Source organism: Polistes dominula, unplaced genomic scaffold (assembly GCF_049000335.1).
Source record: "Polistes dominula isolate Pdom_NZ unplaced genomic scaffold, Pdom_raw_medaka contig_20, whole genome shotgun sequence".
NCBI classification, from domain to species: Eukaryota; Metazoa; Arthropoda; class Insecta; order Hymenoptera; family Vespidae; genus Polistes; species Polistes dominula.
This window is the reverse complement of record NW_028301147.1, coordinates 1,269,750-1,293,177: the sequence shown is the minus strand read 5'-3', so window position 1 is coordinate 1,293,177 and position 23,428 is coordinate 1,269,750. Positions and strand designations below refer to the sequence as shown.

The following is a 23,428-nucleotide window of genomic DNA, read 5'->3' as shown; positions in this document are numbered from 1 at the left end:
CTTTAAGAATTGAAACAAGGCAAATAGCACTAAAGTGGTAACTGAAAAAATATGCAGCTTATATTTTTAGGGGCAGTCAGAAATTGGTTTGTCAAATTCCGTTTCTGGAGATACGATCTTAAAAGATAAACCGAATGCAGGGACGTATTTTCGACCTTGACGAACCTTTTAAAGGTAATATTGAGAGCAAAATCCAATAGATACGTTGAACAATTGCAAAGAGTGCAAAATAAAAAACTCAATGAAAGGTGTCTTGCACTTATCAGTCTCATAAAAAAACGGAAGTTATTTATGACTCTACCTAATAATTCAATTCACCTTGAAGTTTGTCAATTAACTGCCAATATACCTACTTCAATCACGTGTTATATGAACGATGATTGATGAGATATGATTTTTATGATAAAACTGTCAATAGAAATTCATTTCAACCTAATTTAACAAGATGATGGTATCACAAAACAAATAAAAAAAAAAGAAAATCAAGAAAGACCATATGTGCTGGTGGTTTCACGAAACAACCCTAACCCCCTTCCTTATCCCATTAAAACCACCATCTTTTGGTGTCCTTAATAAGCGTCCTGGGTAACCCCCTATCTATCAAACAACATCATAATTGCCAACGTGTTCATATTTCCAAGTCTACAGCATCCCTTCTTTATCTTCTTCTTCTGGAATCGTTAAAATTAACCACGTTGGTTCTTTTCAGGGGATTTTGGGGTTCATCATTATCATCTATCTCCCTCTTTTTTTTTACCACGATAATTAAATCTGTTTATTGACTTATATGTGTGTATGAGTTTTTGAAGGATTTCTACTAGAAAATTCATTGATAAAAATCAATAATAATTGTTGTAAGCAAGTTTTAGGTTGTTAATCTTAAAATAAAGGTCCAGGTAATTAAATTGACATTAATTTGTTTTGTTAGGTTGATAAAAATAAATAATAATTAAATTATTTTAATGTACAATTTTTAAATCGTAAATTAATTAAAATTCCTTAATTTAATTATAAATTTATATTTAAATAATATAATATAATTATTTAAATATTATATGTGAAATAATTAAATATACATTTAATATATAAAATTTATATATTTATATAAATTTTTTTTTTTTTGATAAAATATATATATTTTTTTAATTTATATAAATATATAAATATTAATTTAATATAAATATATAAAAATGTATTTTTATAAAATTTTTAAAACTTAAAATCAACGTCACAGGGTTGCGACCGTCAGCGGTCGCGAATGTGTTAATAATAGATTTAATATTATTCTATAAAGAAAGATTAATTTAATAATAATAATAATTATTATTATTATTTATTTATTTATTTAAATAGTTAACAAAAAACAGTTGTTTTAGTTTTATTCGTAGCATCGTTATGACGTAAGAAACAATAAGGTATAAAAGAAAATGATTATTATCGTGTCGCGTACGGTCTATCATCTGTACTTTGCACTAGGGGGTTTAAACTATAGCTTAGAGGGTGTCGTAATAGGTCGAAATTGTCGATTACACGGTTAGTTAGTTGCGCCCAGTGATTTGGGGGTAGGACGAGAGAACACGAAGGACTGTCATCATCCCTTGTGTATATACCCATTTTCTATACTTTCTACTACATCTCTTACTAATACTACTACTACTACTACTACTACTACTACTAAAAGATGTCCTTAGGAAAAAAAAGGGACACGCGTTAGAATGATGTTTAATAAATTCAAAAGTAAGTTTTCTATTTAATGATCGATGATAATGATGATGATGAACGAAATTATCTAAAAAAAAAAACAAAAAAGAAAATGTTCATTTAATTATTTGGATCTCCTATTTTAGGATTGGAAGATTTCAAACGTGTTTATAATTATTATTATTATTTATTTGTATGAATTTAAAAAGAAAAAAAAATGTCGATTTTATTACCCGGACCTTTATTTTAGGATCTAGAAACTTTATTTAACAATAATTTCATTATTATTTATTTGTATGAATTTAAAAAGAAACAAAAATGTCCATTTAATTACCTGGACTGATATATTAGTATAGAAAACATCGAATAATACAACTCGGTAGTTGTTGACCACACATTTAATTAAGTTGTTGATATTGGAATACAAAAAACAATGTGTTATGTGTTTAATGAATAAAAAATTTATTGGCAATGAAAATATTGAAAATTTCAAGCATATGGAGTAAACAACCCCTAAAGTTGGTTGTGTTCTTTTTCTTGAAGTATATTGAACAAACCTGTATATATGTATCTGTAAATCAGAAAAAATGGTGAATCAAATCGCATTTTCGAATCTACCTTTTGGGTGAAGCTTACTGATACGGAATCATGGATGGATAAAGTGGCCAGTGACACATAAAGAGCATATTTTTGGGAATTAGGGATGCCTAACCATCACCACAACCACCCTCCCTTCTTGAAGGAAGAGAAGGACTAGTTTACTCATCGAAATGGCTACCTGTGTTCGCGTCTCTCTTCTTCGTGTCCAATGAAATATAAAAAAGGAATCTTTCTGGAAGATCGAAAATCTTTTTTTTTTTTTCTTTTTTTGTCACCAAGGTACGACGACCCTGCTAATGGGAAAATAACCGACGGATTAAGTCGACTAATCCCTTTTGGCAGGAGCAACGATTTTATTTGTCGTTGCTAGAGAATCCCATAGAATTTTTTTGACCATTCTTTTTCTTTTTTCTTCTTCTTCTTCTTTTTTTTTTCATCTTTGAAAAAAGTACTTTTTTTATTATCTCGATTCTGTGAGAGTCATTATTATAAATTGTACATACCAGTGTGTATGTTAGATGGTGATAATAAACTTGGTATTAGTGTTATTTATATTTCCAAATTATTTTTCGGATAATTATGAATCAATTAAAATAATATAAATATAAACGTGGGTGTGTGTGTGTGTATATTGAACACATTGTATATTTTTGTAATATATATTTAATATTTAAATATTTAATTTATATTTATTTTATTATATTAATATTTATATTATATTAAATATTTAATTTATATTTAAAATTTATATTTATATTTATATTAAATATATTACAATATTTATTTAATTATATTTAATTATATTTAATTATATCTAATTATATTTAATTATTTTATTATATTAATATATATTTTATAATAAATATTTAATTTATATTTATATTAAATATATTACAATAATTTTATATATAATTTTACAATATTATAATATTACAATATGACATTATATGTAGGTTAAAATTACATCTATTATTATAATACATGTAATTTACATTAAAAAAAAAAAAATACTATTACCTTTGTTAACTACGTTTATCCAATATACAATTAATTTAAATAAAAAATTTTTAATTAATTCCAATTAATATAATTAAATATACCATATTTATAGTTATGTAACATATATGTTGTTATATTTCATACATGTGTGTTATTATTAGGTTGTCAAGTATGAAATGGGACACAAAATGCACATAATTGAATTCAATTCCCATTCATACTTGACAATCTAATATATTCCAAATTCCAATACTAAACTTATCTCAACCAAACCTAACACTAATAATAATAATAATAATAATAATACAAGAATAAACATCTAAAAAAAAGAAAGAAAAAACAATAATTGTATCGAATGAAAAAAAGAAAAAGAATGTCGAATTAAAAAATAAGAATAAAAGAAAAAAAAATAGTACATTCGACTAATCATCATCCTTTATCTATAATTGAAACCTGATAACTGTCGAGTGCATGTAGCAGCGTGTGCCCTTGCACATAAGCGTTCTCTCACACCTGCCGACTGATAAGATAGAGGAGTCAGCTTCTAAAAATAAAATGCAGGGAGGTTTTTTGCGACAAACGGCTTCCGTCCATCCATCCATCCATCCATCTATCCATCCATCCATCCGTCCATCCGTTAATTCTGTCGTTGTCTTCAAGAACTTCTTAGACATTTCGTCATCAAACGTCTGTTTCACATACTTATAACATATACATATATATATCATTCTAAACGTTACATACTTAAACATACACATATATATATATATACACACACACATATGCATTTACATACATTGATGTTACGTATGCATAAAGAAGAAGATAACAGCTATCTCGAGACTCGATTCGGTGTTTAATTTCAGACCACCAATGCGTTACTTGGTGTTCTTTCCCCTTTTATGTTCCACCCCTCCCCCTCCCCAACCACAAACACCACCACCTCCTCCACCTCCTCCTCCTCCTCCTCCTCCTCCACCCCCTACTACCTCTTCGTATATCTCTGCTTATTGTTTCTATTATATTAAATTATTACACATGTATATATGTGTATTATTTATATATATATATGAATATATGTTTAATCGTATAAATGCATGAATATACATACATGCGTGAATGCGTGAATGGATGCGTACATATATGCATATGCGTGTGTGTTTATGGTAACGTCGAGGATGTGACACCGAGTGGCACAGAGAAATGTGAGACGACGAGCTCCTATCGTTCTCGTCATGTCGATCGAACGTGTGTTATATCGCACATGGGATTACATCGCGACAAAACCACCCCCATTTTATACGTTTAATATTCTTTTACAATTAAAACTTTCCAACAAGTATATTATTATTATTATTTTTATTAGTATCGTTTTAGAATTCATTCCTTTTTTCTTCTAATGGCAGAAATGTTATATATATATATATATATGTTATTATAAATAATTAGCATTCTTATATACATATATAATTATTATTATATTATATACATTATTATTATTATTATTATTATTATTATTATATTATTTATAATTATATTATTTTAAATGTGATAATATATATATATATATAAATAGTAAATAATTAATTAAAAGAATTAAATGAAATGTACTTGTACATATGCATATAAATATATATGCAAAGAAAGTGTACTTTCTTTAATTTAAATTAGCCGCGCTTTAATAGATCAGTGCACCTTTTATAATAAAATTGTTAGCTGATGCTGCCGCCATAACCCTGACGCAACCCTGACGAAACCCAGACAAAACCCTGACGAAACCCTGACGAAACTGATAACGTTCGCTTACATATATAAATGTAGATTTCGTGTTTTCCTATCCTCTAATCAAACTAACCTTAAAACAACTTTACCGATTGTTTCCAAAATTTTAAAATTTTCACACAACATTGCACATTTGAACATAACCTAAATCTTTATCTATACGACAACGTCATATTTTGATTCACATACATATATATATATATATATGTAATTGTGTAAAGAATAAAAAGAATTAAATTAAATGCTTGTACATACACACACCCACACACACATATATATATATCGTTAGGAATTTCTCTTTACCAAAGGATAAAATTTAAAGTTTGTAATGTAATCGTAGCTAGGAATCGAAAAAAAGAAAAGAAACAATTTGTTTATTTTTCTACACTTCTGTTTTTTTATTTCTTTTCTTTTTTCTATATCAATAGATAAAGAGAAAAGAGATTCCAAGCTTTTTATCTGACTCGTTTTTGCTAGTATAACTCTAAAGAGATACGCAAAAAACAGAAAGAGGGAAAAATAGTAGAACGAATGAACGAACGAACGAATACACTTGCAATTCGTCATTACAAGGCCTCTCCAACTCTTTAGTCGCAGTGAAACGCTTTACGGTGAAACCGTAGATTCTTGAACCTACAGATCGAGAGAAGGAAGAGAAGGGTGGTAATGGTGATGGTGATGGTGATGGTGGTGGTGGTACTGCTAGCTTGAACGTTGAATCTCGGAAACAAACGTTGAAGAGGGTAGGTAGATGTCGGGGGTAAAGTGGGGGAGTGAGATGAGGGATGGAGAAGTTGTAGCGAAGGGGAGGGGGTTGGTATTGGGGGTTGGGGTTTGGGGTAGAAAAGGTAGGATAGGACACGTTCGCGTTGAAATCTACGTTGGAGAACGTAGGTGGGTTTAATTTATCTGGATTTACGATACGCTGAAGATGCCACCCTACCCCTAGCAGCAACAACAACAACAACAACAGTACCAGTACCAGCAGCAGCATCAGCACCATCACCATTACCATCACCACCCCCTCAGTCTCAACGAGATAGCAACGGGCAGACGTTAAAGAGGAACGGAGGGTGGGTGAGAGGTAGTGTTACTCATGAGAGACAGGGTAGAGGGATGGTGATTTTGCACAGAGCCATTTTGGAATGCAATTAAACGCAGTACAGTGAAATACGATGCTTGTGCTGCTGCTGCTGCTGCTGCTACTGCTGCTGCTGTTTCTGGTGCTTGGTAGCTGGTGATGGTTGCTGGTACTGGTGCCAACTCTCCTTTTCACTCTTTATATCTCTTCTATATATATATATATACGTTTGAACGAATACGCGAAGATAGAAATACCTTAACGCGACGTGAACAAACATCTCTAAACGTTTAGGATTCTAACGAAGAGCAGCAAAGTGAAATTGCGATACGAGTCTTGCATTCCTTTGATTTTATCCTACTCTTTATTCAATCGATATCTAACCATTTTTTTTTCTTTTTTTTTTTTAATTTTATTTCTTTCTTTCTTTCTTTCTTTCTGTCTTTCTTTTTACGTCCATCTCAAATGCCAATGTTTCCTTTGATTTATTTAGACGAAATATCTTTGCAAATTCTGTTAATACGATCCCCACGATTGAATGTTTTTATTGGAAATGATCTTTTCAAAGGCAATACTAACTTTAGTAAATAAAAAAAAACAAACAACAAATATCTTTTAAATTTTACGTAGGGGAAGGGTTGTTGAAGTCGAGTTTAGAATTTGGAAAAAAAAAAATTCAAGGAGGGTCGGGATGGGGGGTGGGTGGGGGCGGGGTAGTGAACAAAAGTGGAACACGAATGAAATTGGGAATCTCAAAGATCGTTTTGAAAAGAGGAAGCTTTGAGTAGATTTTTTCCTTATCTTTTGGAGATGATGTAAGGGATGAAAGAAGGGGAGGGGGGAAAGGTGAGGGGAGGATAGAGGGGAGGTAGAGAGAAGAACTGGATTGAAGAGAGAGAGAGAGAGAGAGAGAGAGAGGACTACTAGGTGAGGGAAAATGGCGACCGGGGAAAAGGAAATCTGACACCAAATCGAAGGAGACGCCATCGCGAAGCACGGCGCCGCCCCTACCATCATCGAATCTTTCCCCCCTGCCCCTCCTTTCTCTTCCCCTTCTCACTTCCTCCCCGAAGACGTCGTGTGTGTCATCCCTCTTTTGCCACCTCTTGGATGAGGTGACTTGGCCAAACAAATTCCCATAAACTTTATTCTAGTTTTTCTTATTTCTCTTTTTAGTCTAGCAATTTTAGTTTATTCAAATCTTTTGAGTGTATTTGAGAAAAATATTGAAAAAAAAAATATATATATATATATAATTTAATATTTATAATAAAATCAAATGAAGGATATAATATTTCATCTCTTAATAATGATTATGATGATGATTATGATGATTTATGTATAACGTTATGATTACAAATGTACAAAGGTGTCCATGTTTAGATTGGTGTGTGTGTGTTTTCTTTTTTATTGTTTTTGTTTTTTTTTTTAAATTATGTTTTGTTTAAAGGATATATTTGAAGTTATCAGACACGATAACGGGTGATCGTTTATTACTTCGTATCAAGTTTCTGAACGATCATCGTCCTAAGTCTTGTTGTTGTGTTACATTATCGTTGATAAGAGAACCTGGGGTTACATGCAAGTAGGTTTTAAACAGTCAATCATGTGTTTCTATCGTAATAATTCTATTGTCGCTAAGTTGACGATACGTTTTCTCTTTTTTTTTATTTTGCTTTCAGGGTGGCTGACATTAATCCGATAACATAATCATTTACTTTTGACACCATAGATCTGATCTGATTTTGATCTATCGTTAGTTATAATCGTATCTCAATCATTTTTAATCCATTCAAATTGTTTACCTGTAATTGTCATTTGTAACGCAATAAATAAATAAATAAATGTTTTTAATGTACGTAAAAACGAGTAATTTTTTCGATTCAATTTTTTCGTTTTGTTTTTTTTTGTTTTTTTTTTTTCTTTTATCCAAATCTGTCAAAGTAGTTTGAGGTTTTTGACGTAAGAATAAAATTAAAAAAAAAAAAAATGGGTAAAAGGGTGTTCTTTACGTGTCTACCTGTAAATTGTCATTTGTAACGTAATATCAAATTTGTCTCGTCAAAATTCAAATCTGTCAGAGTAGTTATAGATTTTTGCGTAAGAATAATAAAATAAATAAAAAAGGACACTTGGGTCTACTTTACGGTCCAACAGTTGCACTTTGGTTAATACATCCTGTTAGCAATTAGAGGAAAAGGCGGGGTCATGTTCAAAGGATTGTTAAAGGCGTGACGAACATCGGTGCCAAGATTAGGCCAACCGCAGAAAGACATCTTCGTTCGTCAGCAACCAAAATGCGTATCGGCTCTCATTGATCTACTTTACTCTCTTTTGGCTCGACAACTTCTACTTCTTCCTCATCCTCATCCTCCTCCTCCTCCTCCTCCTCCTCCTCCACCATTACCTCCTTAAAATTCCACCTCCTTTCTTGAATGTTATTCGAAATATAATTTGAATAACGACCTATGTCAAGTTGTTGTTTTTTTTTTTATTATTATTTCAATCAACTGATGCAATTGTACGTTGTTGTTTCGATAGAAATTAATTGAAATTCAAATATATACTTTTTAAAACGAAATAAAAAATTATACATCCCTAAGAGATTGAAATAATATCAAAATCAACCTATGTCAAGGTTTTAATTTTAATAGAAATTGATTAAAACAAAAATATAGTTTTTAAAACAAAAGGTACTTAGGTATTAACGCCATCGCCGCAAAATACCGCTAATGCGCCAATTTACAGCTAACTTAAATTGTTGCGACAAATAATAGAATAAAAAAAAGGTTATTTAAAATCAAAACACTTTCAAAATTCAAAATATTTTATTTATAAAAAGTAGTTATTAGGATTTCGGTGGAAAATGGGCCGATATAGAATTTAATATAGATTCAAAACAGTCTTTATTTTCTTTCACCTGATGCTGTCGTATTTTCGTAGCACTAAAAAATGACACAACCCTGACGAAACCCTGATGCATCTCTGACGAAACCTTGACGAAACCCTGACGAAATCCTGACGAAACCCTGACGCAAAACTGAAGCAACCCTGACGGTTGCTGTGTGCAAACAACAAGGTTGTTGTGTACAAACAACAAGATTGCTCTTTATTGGCGCATTAGCGTAAGTACCAAACAAAATATAAACTAATCACCCCAAAATTGAAAGAATATCAACCTATGTCAAGGTTTTAATTTTAACAAAAATATATTTTTTTTAAACAAAATATAAACTAATCACCCTAAGATTGAAATAATATAAAAACAAACCTATGTCAAAATTTAATTTTGTTCGAAATACTTGACACAACACTTTATTTTTTTTTATTTTTAAAAATAATATAAAAATCAACCTACGTGAAGGTTTTAATTTTAATAGAAATTGATTGAAACAAAAATATATTTTTTCAAACGAAATATAAACTAATCACCCTAAGATTGAAATAATATAAAAACAAACCTATGTCAAAATTTAATTTTGTTCGAAATACTTGACACAACTCTTTATTATTTTTAAATAATATAAAAATCAACCAATGTCAGAATTTAATCTTGTTCAAAATACTTGACACAACTTTCTTACTTTTTTTTCTATACTCTCCCAGTAATTCGATTAAACACCCGGTAGTATTTTAAACAAATAAATTCGACTTCCAAAAGAAAAAAAAAGGGGGGGGGGGTAAAAAACAGAAAAGGATAGATAATCATAAGGTTGAAAAATCAACGTAATTATAAAGCATAGCATAGGGAATAACGAAGAGTGTCAAATTCGTTACCGATAACACAGTTTGCAATGAAAACGATGATTGGGGGAGGAACATTATTGGGAATATGTTGGTACGAGTTGGGGACCCGGGTATATTTCGTGATTTCGTTTTAAATGTTTCAAGATAATTACAATAATAAATCAATGTTAGTCGTTTAATTCATTTGATCGGTGAATGATAAAACGTATTCGATTGAAATGAAACACGATATATATATATATATATATATAACATAACATAACTTAACTGGTGGTATACAAGGGGGCTGATATTATATTTTTCCATGAACGAACGATAAAAAAAAAAAAAGAAAAAAATAACAAATAAATTTCCATAATTCTTATCTGTCGTTTAGAAAATGTAAAAGAACAAAAAAAAAATCTAACGGAAAGTAATCGTTAAACGATTGTTTTGAAAATGTCCGATTAAACGGACAGAATGGTACCGATAGACGGAACGGAACGTTGAGTAAAAACACAGGCATAGGATGACGAAGTGACGCGTTTCCGGTGTTTGTTGATGACCATCATATTTTTGCATTATCAAACATTGTAACGTTGTTCGCATTAGCATTAGCAACCTTTTTTTTTTTTTTTTTTATTTCACGACATCACACGATTTTTCATGCTAAGAAATAAAGAAACGTGTTTATACTGTTTTTTTATTTTTCTGAAACACATTACATATAATAAGATGATGATTATATATAAAAATAAATGAGATTTATCTCGTATTGAAAAGATGATGACGATAAGATGAAGAAAATGATTTTAATCAATTGAAATGCCTAGACATTTGTGAAAAATTCTTAAACGTTTTCTCGAAAGGTATGTAAGTACAATTGGAGGATTAAAGGTGTTAGAGAGAAAGAGAGAGAGAGAGAAAGAGATAGTGAAAGAGTGAAAGAGTGAAAGAATGAATGAGTGAGATGAAAAGGGAAAAGGATAACTGCAGGTAGATGGGGTGAACGTTTGAACGGGGGTAAAGAGTCTTGGACCGCCCCTAGTTGCGACCAATCGTAAAGCACGAGGGAGGTAGCGTCGACCAATGAGAGACTACTTGCTCGTTTGGAGTCGAGCCATTCTGATGTTCGTATTCTATAGGTGAGTGTATGTTTGAAAAAAAAAAAAAAAAGGAAGAAGAAGAGAAAAAAAAATCACCAGAGAACAGAGAGAAGGAAAGGGAAGAAGAAAGAGAGAGAGAGAGAGAGAGAGAGTAAACCGAACCATCGTTACCCGCCACCACCACCATGACCACCACCACCACCACCACTACTACCACCACCACTATTGGGACTACCATCACCACCACCATCATCAACGAGAGTTGTTAGTTCCTCCTAGCTATACTCAACATTGGCATCTCACAAGCAAGGCAAATAGTGGAGCGCGAAGTTGGCTTTTGAGTAAACTTGGTGACTTGGTCACTCAGTGAGTGGTGTCTTCTACGACGGTGGTCAAACAGGAGTCCTTATAATTGAGACTAAACTTAATTACCTATCAAGAAGAATCTTTATCTGACGGAATCCCCCACCAACATCAACACCCCTACACCCCGCCCCCCAAAAGCGTGGTGTGTGTCGTCGTGTTCCTCAAGATTCTCTACCGCACGGTTTCGCGTTTAAGTCTTTTTTGTTTGTTTTGTTTTGTTTTTTTTGTAGTTTTCTTTTTTTTTGTTTGTTTTACATTTTACAAAATAGACAAAGGAAACCAAAATGTGATCGAACAGGTGGAATTATTCTAAATCATCTTCATGATTCATTCGATTATCATTGTTAGAGAGAGTGTGATCTTTTATTAAGTGATTGATTTGTTTCTGTTAAACCTTTATGATACTTTGATCATCATCTTTTTCGAAGAATCTACATTAATGAAATTTAATTGAACAAAACAACAACAACAACAACAACAAACAAAGAAAAGTGTTCACGTACGTGCAGTTTGTACGTACCGTGAATAAGTGAGTGTGTGAATGTGGTTATATATAAAAGTGTCAGTGGATGCATATAAGGATGTTGAATGAAAACGTTGAAGGTTTCTAAGAATGTCTGATAGTTCGGATCAGCTGTCACCACCGACTAGCAGCGATTGTAATAGTCAAATGGGTAGTGGTGTTCATAGGAACACCGTTACCGGACAATACATCAATTCATCGTTGTCGGCCCTTAGTTTGGGCCATCATCCACAAGCACAAAATTTAACGCCCACGTCGTCTGACGGTAGCCCACAATATCCCCAAGAATTGTCCACCTGCAATAGTACAACGAATGTATCTACTATTGGAAATATCGGTGGATTATCAGTGGGTACTACTACGATCACCAATTTTACACCCGAACAGATTTCCTGTATGTGCGAAGCCCTGTCGCAGAGCCAGGACATCGACAAATTAGCTAGGTGAAACAAATAGATTTCTTTTTTTTTATTTTTTTTTTTTTTGGTTTATTTATTTAAGCGACTAATTAATTCGATTAATTAATTTTTCTAAATCAATTTATTGTATTCAAAAAGTCACATTCAATTTATAAAGGTAATAAATTCATTTAGTTTTGGATTATTATTATTATTATTTTCTTTATTTCTGTTGATATTTACGATACACCCGAAAAATTGTTGTTGTTTTTTTTTTTTCAATGAATGGTTTATTAATCTTAATAATATTATTAATAGTATTTATTAATAATATTATTAATGGTATTATTAATAATATTACTATATTATAATTAATACTATATTATTAAATAATAATAGTATTAATAATATTATTAATTAGTTATTAATTTAATAGTATTAAATAGTTATTTATTTTATACTAGCAATACTATATAGTAATAATAGTATAATAGTATAAATATAGTAATAGTAATAATGTGGTATTAATAAATTTCTAAATTAATTAATATTAATAATATAATTTTATATTAATTTAATTTAACTATTATAAAACTATTATTTTTAATGAATAATATTTATTATTATTATTTTTTTTTTAATATAGCTTTATTTAATGTCGCATCAACCATAGGAGGATTATTAGCGACAGAATAATATTACTTATACTCTCAAGTACTTTTTCTACATTCTCAAACAAAATATTTTTGAAATAGTAGAACAGTAGATCCTTTCATTTTTCAAATTCCTTTTCCAGCTATCGTGTGGTGTAACCCTTTTTCTCTTTCGTTAAGGGTCGTTAAATGATTATTACTATTATAAATTTTTATTACTTTTTTCTTTCTTTTTGTTCTGTTCTGTTCTGTCCTGTCCTGTTTTGTCCTGTTCTGTTCTGTCGGGTCCTGTCCTATTGTCTTCTCTTCTGTTCCGTTCTGTTCTGTTCTGTTTCTAACATGAAATGGTAAAAAAAAAACAAACGGAACATTACTAAATGAAAAAATAAAGAAACAGATTCAGTTGGAGCCCTTAAAGTTTGAAATTAACATCAAGGCGATCGAACAAAGCAAAGTCAGTTTGTATAAGTTCGTATATACATTTGGTTAAGCTCGTAAACTGAATGAATTCCGATTGGATGTGAGATATGTTCTCTTGGTCGGATATTATAATCGGTAAAGGGCTGCAGTAAAAAAAAAAAAAAAATATAACAAATCTAAATGAGAGAATGAGAGAATGAGAGAGTGAGAGAATGAAAGAATTGTTTTGTAAGACCACCGATATCAATTTCATCATATCTTAGGATTATTAGATAAATAAATTGACAGATATATGTGTGTGTGTATGGTTTTGATAATTATTGTCAACAATAAATATTTACACAATTTTTCTTTTTTTTAATTCCATTATATGTTATTAAATATTAACAGTATATATATATAACTGTTAAATGAAATTGTACAAAATTAAAATAGGATTTATCTTGAATATTTGAATTTGAATTATTTTGAAAATATTATTTAAATTGTAATTATGTTTAATTCAATATTTTCTTTGTACCTAACATAAACATTGTTTTTTTTTTTTTTTAAATAATTACAACTTTAAAATGAAATATATATATATATTAAATAAAATTATGATGATCGTACCTTGTCCTACATGAAAATATTTAAATAATTTTTATTATTTTATTTTAAATCAATAATTATAATATAAAATATATAAAATATATAAAATATATATAATTAATTTTTTTATATTTAAAAATATAAATTTTTATTAAAATTATTCTATTATTATATTTCAACATTTAAAAATATTAAATTTTTTATTAAAATTATTATATTATTATATTTCAATATTTAAAAATATAAAATAATATTTATATTTTTAAATTAAAAAAAAAACACACAATTGTTACAAAAATAATTCTATTTGTTTATTATAAATATCATTATAAAATTAATTTAATTTTTATTTCGTTGCATTTTTGTATTGTTGCAAATTAATGGGCTTAACAAAACAATAAATAAAAAATATAAAAAAATAATTAAAAAAATAAAAAATATAAAAAAAAAACAGAAATCCAATTAAATATATTTGTTTTTGATTTTGTTAGGTTTCTTTGGTCATTACCACAAGGTGAATTGATGCGTGGTAACGAGAGCGTATTAATGGCACGAGCAGTCGTAGCATTTCATCGTGGTTCCTATCATGAACTTTACATGATCTTAGAAAGTCATCCATTTTCACCCAGACGTCATCCAGAATTACAACAAATGTGGTACAAATCGCATTACTGCGAAGCCGAAAAGATTCGTGGTCGTCCATTGGGTGCAGTTGACAAGTATAGATTAAGAAGGAAATATCCATTACCAAAGACCATTTGGGACGGTGAAGAGACTGTTTATTGTTTCAAGGAACGTGCTAGAACAGCCTTGAAAGAATGTTATACAAGAAACAGGTATCCTACACCAGACGACAAGAAAAATTTAGCAAAGAAGACTGGATTAACATTAACCCAAGTTTCTAATTGGTTTAAAAACCGAAGACAAAGGGATCGCACGCCACAGCAGACAAGATCGTAAGTTTTGTATCCTTTTTTTTTCTTCTTATTTCATTTGAATCATTTTTGTTTTTTTTTTGTATTTTAACCTTTAAAGTGCATATGGGGTGTTTGACACCCCCAACGTGTTTGAACGCGTCTCCTGAAGCCGCTATTTTAATATTTAGTCCTCGCAATTTTTTTTTAAAATAGTTTGATACATCTTGTTTCAAAATAGAATAAGTTTTATAGCCATCTGAATTAACACTAGATGGCATTAGACAAATAAAACCTATTTTTTTCGAATTCAGTATCGTTTTCGAGAGATCACAAATTTGTTGGGGTGTCGAACACCCCATGTGCACTTTAAGGATTAAATTGTGCATATATATGCATGGGGTATGTTTAGACGTATGTGTAGATGCGTGTGAGTTTGAAAAATGTTGGATTGTCTGAAAAGTTCCTGGCCAATTTTCAAGTAGGTGACATCAAGTTTTTTGTTTTACTGGAAAATCTCAGAAGAGTTTTGGAAGGTTGACATTTTCAAAGTTACCCTCATAAAAATGGGAAAATATTGTGAAACAAATATGGCACATTTATGTTGAATTTAATTAATACAACAAAAACTGAAATTTTCGTGTGTGTGTTTTGTTTGAATCTTTCATTAATATCGACAAGAACTTTTTGGACAACCATAAACTTGGACTAATTTTTTATTTTTTGGGGGTACTGGGGGAAAGTGGTCATTTGAATATTCCTGCTATCCAAAAAAGAACCTTTTTTTTCGAACTTTCTTAGAAAAACTAATAAATTCGTTCAAATCTATATAAAAAAAAAGAAAAAAACCGTTTTAAAAACACATGTTTTTGAAAGATTTCGTAACTTCAGGGGGTCCGCGGTGACTTCTTTTCCTGAGAGGATCAACAAGTGTTTAGAATATGTTTTTTACTTCATCCTTCTTTTGTTTTGCATATTTTTTTCTTCTTCACGATGTCTTAAAAATTCCAGAAAAAAAAAAAAGAAAAAATGAAAAGAATTTAAATATCATCTTTAGATAGAAATGATTCTCTCATCGATTAGTAATCAAATGAATCAGGGATTCCTTAAAAAAACAAATCCCTTTACCCTCCCCCCTTCCCCCTCCCCCCCCCCCCCGAAAAAAAAATAAAACGAAAAATGATCAAAACAGTTGGGGGGCCGGTAGGGACACGTCGCCGCATCTTTTTCGTCTACACAAACAATACAATATTAATTTTATTATTTTTTTTGTTTTGTTTTCAATTAACCCTTTGGGGCACAGTGGGATCAAAAGTTTCTCATCTTTTTGATATACCGTAATGCACATGGTGAGGGACAGTTTTAGTCCCACCTCGAAATAATATTGCAATAGTTACACTCACATAACATAAAAAAACTTTCTAAAAACTTTCTAAAATATTTCTTTGAAAAAAAAAAAAAACAAGGTTTTTGAACCTTTTCAAAAAGGTTTCTAAAAAAAAACCTCTCTCTACAAATTTGAATAAATTGAATAAATTCGATAAGAAATTCTGACAAAATGATTTTAATGTGATAAGAGAATTTGTTTATCTTTATCAATTAGAAATGAATTATGATGAACTTAAGATGAATTTAAATAAACAAACGTGTGAGGTATAATCTTGATGATTAAAATTATACAATCGATTAATTTATCAAACTAACTATTTTTATAAACACACGTTTATAAATAATAATCAAATAAATCATAATGAAATATTCGATATTTTTCGTTTAATATTACAAATATAAATATAAATGTGTGTGTGTTTGTATGGAAATATATCAATGCCTCGTTAACAGACTTACACTAAAACATATACACATACATCCACACACACACTCGTACGTTTCTAATCACATGGATGATACAGTAATTAAATGCTTAGGCTAATTCAGCATCGTACGTACCACCGTTCGGTGAACTTTGCTGACACACATGATATACATCCAGTGTTATTTCAAACGAACACACGGTATCAATTTCAATCGTCATATTAAAAAAAAATATATATATATAAATAATAAGAAACACGATTGTATCTTGAGTATATATATATATATATTGAATTTAATAGTATCGACCTAGTAACATGAATTAATTGATTATCATTCATTTCATATTTTCTAAGATGTTTATTGCATCATTGATGACTCGAATTTTTCCAAACTCAATACTTTGATTTTAATTTTTTTTTTTTAGAGTTCTCGTTAAAAGGAAAAGATTAGAATTGTTATTTATTTGAATTAGAATTTCTATTAATTAATTTATAATAATTAAATAATATTTTAATGAAAATATCAATGAATTCTGATGTAACACCTATCATTAATATTTTATTGCATCATTGATGACTCGAACTTTTCCAATTTCAATATTTTGATTTTGATTATTTTTTTTTTTTTTTTTTTTTAGAGTTCTCGTTAAAAGGAAAATATTAGAATTGTTATTTATTTGAATTAATATTTCTATTAATTAATTTATAATAATTAAATAATATTTTAATGAAAATATCAATGAATTCTGATGTAACACCTATCATTAATATTTTATTAATGACTTAACATTAATATAAAAATATTAATAATATTCTTGTCAAAAAAAAAAATGAATTAATAATTATTATATTATATTTAATAATAATAATAAAAAAAAAATTAAAAAAATACTAATCCAATGATTTGCAGGATTTAAAATTGCATAACTAAGAAATGTATACGAACACTTTTATTTAACCCTTATCAATACGGCAAAAAATCAGTCCGATTGTGTTCCATTAAAAAAATCAGTTGATTTTCCCCTCCCAACGATTATTAGATAAAATAACTTCTTATGCCTAAAAGATTGAAAAACTTGGAGACACATAAATGTTCCCCATAACAGTACACCATCAACTATAGTGATTTCACGATTGAGTTTTGAATTGATTGACAAATTTATTCGACTGGGACAGAATATGGGGACCCAGCCGGTACGAAAGGGTTAAAAAAAATAAATATATATATAAAAAAAATAAAAATTAATGTAATGTACACGTGTTAGTGTCACGTAAGGGAAATTCTTTCATGGCAATGGCCGATATCACACTTCGCAGTGAGAATATATAATCAAAGGCGTACTTCGTTTAACGAATCACCGTGCGTAACAGGGCGCGTGCGTAACACACATCGGTTAGGTAGAGAGAATGCGTATAGGTATATATATATATATGGTAGTATATTTATGTTTACACTCCTACGTAGAAGAGTGAAAGAAAGAGTTTTGTGTGTTATATATACACATACTTATATATATATATATATATATACATACTACATAAAGAAAGAAACGAACTCTGCGTTGTTATGGCTACGACTTTAACCGCGGTCATGGGACCTACCTACCTACAACTGAAGACCTCACAGTTGAATGTTTCTTTTAAGTCCCCATGAAACTGATATACTTTTTAATTATGTGAATTTTTCATATTTTACAGAACATATATATATATAGGGTTTATTTCTGGGAATATACTATGGGAACATATTGGGAACATATATATTCCTATGTTTTTTTTTTTTTTTTTTTTTTAGGTACAAATCACATACCAAAATTGGTTTGTGTTATAACACACACAATGAAAGATTATATTACGAATAAATATATTATAATATATATATATATATATATATATATATATATATATGTATATATATAATATTATATTAATATTATATAATATTATAATATTATTAATATTAAAATATAAAATAAATATATTAAATATTTTTAATTATAATATGCAACACTGATACTATTTACACATCCCTTATTATAAAATACAAATCCAAATCAACTCATTTACACAAATTATTATTATTTATATTCAAAAGAACAAAATTATTATTAATTCATAAACCTATCACACATTTATTTTTACAAATAAATAAAAATTTACAAAACTATATAATAATAATAATTAAAAAATAATTTATATATATATATATATATTTTTTTTTTAAATAAAATCAATCGAATCAATTTCAATGGAGTGAAAAATAAAAAAAAAAAAAACGAACACGAAAATCAGTAATTGCGTTTAATAAGGAGAAAAATATTGCGGAATGGGGTAGGTTTGTGTGTTACTCTAAGGGAGGGGGAGGGTGGAACACACAGTGAAGATAAATCGGGGGGTGGGAGGGAGGGGAAGAGGGGGGGGGGTGTTAGCCGTGGGGAGGGCCCGGCCGTGGCCTTTATGTAGTAAACTATTGGTAGTGCGAACAGCTCAATGGTGAAACGCGAGATGTAACCGTAGCTGCGTCATAAAACGGTAATGGGGCGTCGCATTTCCTTTTCCTAGAGTCTTTCTCGAAAAAAGGAGGACGTTAAGGGCGGAAAAAGAAAGAAGAAAAAAAAGAGGAGAGAGAGAGAGAGAGAGAGAGAGAGAGAGAGAAGAAAGGTCGAATCGGTTCTTCGCCGAAAAAAAAAAAAAAACCCAAGTCCGCGACAGATAAATCTTTCGTAAAAATCTGAGGGGAAAAAAAAAGAAAAATAGAAAAATGCTAAACGAGACGAATTCGAACAGATTCTCTGTCTGTGATTTTTTTTTTTTTTTTTTTTTCATAATTTTGCGGTTAAAAAGAAAGAAAAAAAATAGAACAGTTGATAATTATTTATTAATATTAATATTAATATTATATTATATTATATTATATATATATTTTTATTAATTTATTTTAAATTATATAATTTAAATGAAATATTTTAAAATAATTTTTTTTTCTAAATTTAATTTAAATATAAATATTTAAAATTAAATTATATTATATTAATATATATATATATTAAATAGTATATTTATTATATTATATATATATTTAAATATATAATATATAAAATATAATATATATTAAATATTATAATTATTTATTGTATAAATATTTGCAAATATTTTTTTTTTGGATTATAAATTAATCTAAGAATATTTTAAACAAATGATTAAAATTATATTTTGCTACCACCGTTGTTTACCAAATTACGTATTGCAATATTATTGTATTAAAAGAAAAAGAAATGAAGGAAAGAATTTGTTACACATACACACACACTCACACATATGATATTTTAATATATACTATACTATATATATATATATATATGATTCCTAACAAAATACTGCAATTATTTGACAAATTACTAAACACAAAAATAATTATCAAAATAACTGCATAAATACTTGCATACTTTTTCTCATTTCATAATTTTTGTAAAATTGTAATCATCAACGTTACAAGTAAGATGTGAATGTACAACATAAGGGATGTTATGTAAAAAAAAAAAAAAAAAAAAAAAACGAAAAAGGGAGGAAGGAGGAGTAAAACTGGAGTAAAAAAAAATAAAAAAAAAAAAATAAAAAAAGAGCTACGCCTTCGTAGGGCGCATTTCTTTAAGACCTTGGAGAGAGAACGCAAAATATATAAAAATGCTTTACGCCCTTACGTGTCTACCGTAAGGAAAGAGAGAGAGAGAGAGAGAGAGAGAAAAAATATACACAAGAGAGAAGAAGAAAAAAAATGTAAAAGGAGGGATGGAAAGAAAAAGAGATGGAAGAAAGGAAGTAAGAGACGTAAGGAACTCTGTTACCCATGGGCGGGGTTTTCTTTGCACATGGACAGAGGAGACAGACCACCGTGCTTTAAATATTCATTTGCCACACATATGCAACTTTACTAATACATTCAACTCGTATTGCGTTCATATACCAATACACGAACACAAAACTAACACTTTTTCTTTTACCTGACCCATTCTTCATTCTTTCTTTCCTTTTTTTATTTTTTTTTTTTTCTTAAATATTAAAACGATTAGAAAATTGAAACCAAAGAAAAGCGGGGGTGGGGGAGGGGGGGGGGGAAAGAGAAAAAACAAAGGCATTCCTTCAAATGAATTTTTTTTTTTTTAAATGCAAAAGTATTTGTTTTTCTTTTTTCTCTCATATTTTTTACTGTCACGTAAATTACGAACTAATCGTTTTAGGTTTTTCTTGAAAAATTTTTTCTTTTTTTTTTTTTTTTTAAGGTAAAAACCCTTAAATTAATTCCTTTTCAAACAATACTAACAGTGTGTCGTATGATTTATTCGACATTTCTAAGATTTATGGTAATCTGTTTTTTAGAAAGTTTATTTTTCGTGACCGTGAATCTTTACCTTTTTTTTTTTTTAGTCCTTGTTTTTGGACAGATGATTTTTAAGGGGGAAAAAGAAATGAAAGGAACATTTGTCCTCTTTAGAAAGATATTTTTTTTTTAAGTAATTTTTTAACCGTTTCAGTCCCAAACAGCATGATAACGCTGTTGAGATTTTATGTTGAATGAAAAAAACCCGACACATTTCGTTCATTGTTTACGAAAAATTCGACAGTGTTTTTTTTTCTACTACCCCCTGGAACTCAAATATGATTTAAGGAACAAGTGTTAGCTAACCTTAATCTGATATTACTGTTTTATCTTTTTTTTTTTTTTTTCAGAGACATGTTACCGCTCAATTGTCAAAGCACATCGAGCAACACAATTAGTAATTCGGTGAGCAATGGTGGTAGTATGCAATCATTGCAAAGCATCGATTCGGATAGTCCAAATTTAGCGATGTCACCTTTATCAACGATGGGAATGTCACCGGCAGCAATGAATTCATGTAGTCCAATGGGAATGAGTCCTATGGCGCCTCATCATCATGGTTATGCTACTCCCGTAACACCGTCCTCCGTACACACGGCTCATCCACATAATGGTGGTCTTAGTCCCATGAACGATGTCAAAGCTTTATGCTATGGTCGTAGCGTTTATGAAAGTGGTGGGTTACTTTTTTATTTTAATTAAATCATTAATTAATTAATTATTATTATTATTATTAATAATGTTTTAACTTGAAGAAATGCATCATTAATTTACTTGTAATTGATTTTTGTTCAGGTAAGGACATGGAACAAAGTTCAATTTATTATCCAAGTCACAGCAGTATGCATCATCAATATTATCAACAGACTCATCATCAAATGATGTCTAGTACCCATCACCATCATCATCATCATCATCATCAACAGAGTATGCCAACGGGTTACGAAATTATGTTACCACCTCCTCAACATTCTATATGACCAACGGATTATGATGGCGAACGAAACGAGCAAGGTAATCATCATGGATCTAATAATGACGATTCCTTAGCTCGTATTCATGCATTCGCTTGATTTTTTTTTTCTTCTTATCGATGAGAAAGAAGAAAAGAAAAGAAAAGAAAAAAAATAAAAGAAAAAAAACGTTCCTTTTGTCATTGGTGAATAATTTATCGTGTTAATATTAATTTGTAACGAATAATAAGAAGAGTAACATCTTTTCTCTTAGAACATAGGAAATTTCATTCGTCACGTGGGACAATTTTTCATTAAACCTTTGACTGTCACGTTGAAATCATATGATTTGGTCAAGGGGACACACCATGGTATTATTTTTATTATTCAAACAATACAATAAAAAAAATAATGAACCAGTTAAGTGTGTGGCGATGATCTGTGCGCAGAGTGTGCGCTCCATCCAGTGTGTGTCGCGATAATCAAGCGATGACGGATATAATCGTCAAATACAGAGTAAGTGGCGCTCTGTTAAAATATTGGATAGTCAAAAAGACCGACTTTATTTTAAAAAATGAACAGTTAGTAATGTAATATACATGTTAGTAATGTAAAATTAGAGAAAATTACAATTGAAATCATCAAATTGTAAGAAACTTTTACGCATGACGGATATAGACGTCATAAGAGAAAGTTTTGTCACATCTCTATGATGGATAGAGTCGTCAAACACGCTTAACTGGTTAATAATAAATTCATATTAATAAACAATGGTAATTTTTCAATAGGACACACTTTTTATTTCAAAGTATTTTTTATATATTGGTCATATTCAAATACACTAACTTTTAATTTTCATGTTATTATTATTAATTATTTTAGGTCGAGTCATAAGTATAACTTCCGATGCGGTTATGTAGAATCTATTTTTCGTATTTACCTATTATAAGTCACCGAAACAAACGGATTTTCGATATCACTAGATAGATGAGGATTCAGTTTAGTCTTCTGTCAACTTTTTCATGTAAAAACTTCTTTAGAATGGGTGTGATTTGAAAAAATGTAACGGAACGGTAGGCGGCTATGAAACGGAGCGGTGGGAGGCAAAGAAACGGCCGTGATACTAAATAAGAAGAGAATACAATTCTCCTACAGCAGATATTTTGTATTCGTCTCATTCTCTCGAAATGTAGTTTTTTGAAGGTTTCACTTCTAACACGTGTGATCTGCACACATATTTCTTTATACAGTCAATGTTACATTTAATCGTTTTTCCTTAAACCACTGAAATGGATAGTAAAAAGTACATATTCGACATGTAATGCTTTAAGAATTGAAACAAGGCAATTAGCACTAAAGTGGCAACCGAAAAAATATGCAGCTTATACAGTGCAAGACTTGATAACTGATAGGGGCAGTC

The 23,428-nt window shown here is 29.7% G+C and overlaps 1 protein-coding gene across 1 annotated transcript; it reads left to right on the top strand.

The window, feature by feature from the left end:
* The first annotated feature begins 10,694 nt into the window (after positions 1 to 10,694).
* Six4 (homeobox protein six4) lies at positions 10,695 to 23,107 on the top strand. The gene is made up of 4 exons (XM_015322833.2): positions 10,695 to 12,327; positions 14,438 to 14,902; positions 21,406 to 21,731; positions 21,851 to 23,107. Exons 1-4 carry the CDS (start codon positions 11,975 to 11,977, stop codon positions 22,033 to 22,035), a joined length of 1,329 nt encoding a protein of 442 aa, XP_015178319.1. The 5' UTR covers positions 10,695 to 11,974; the 3' UTR covers positions 22,036 to 23,107.
* The last annotated feature ends 321 nt before the right edge of the window (positions 23,108 to 23,428 follow it).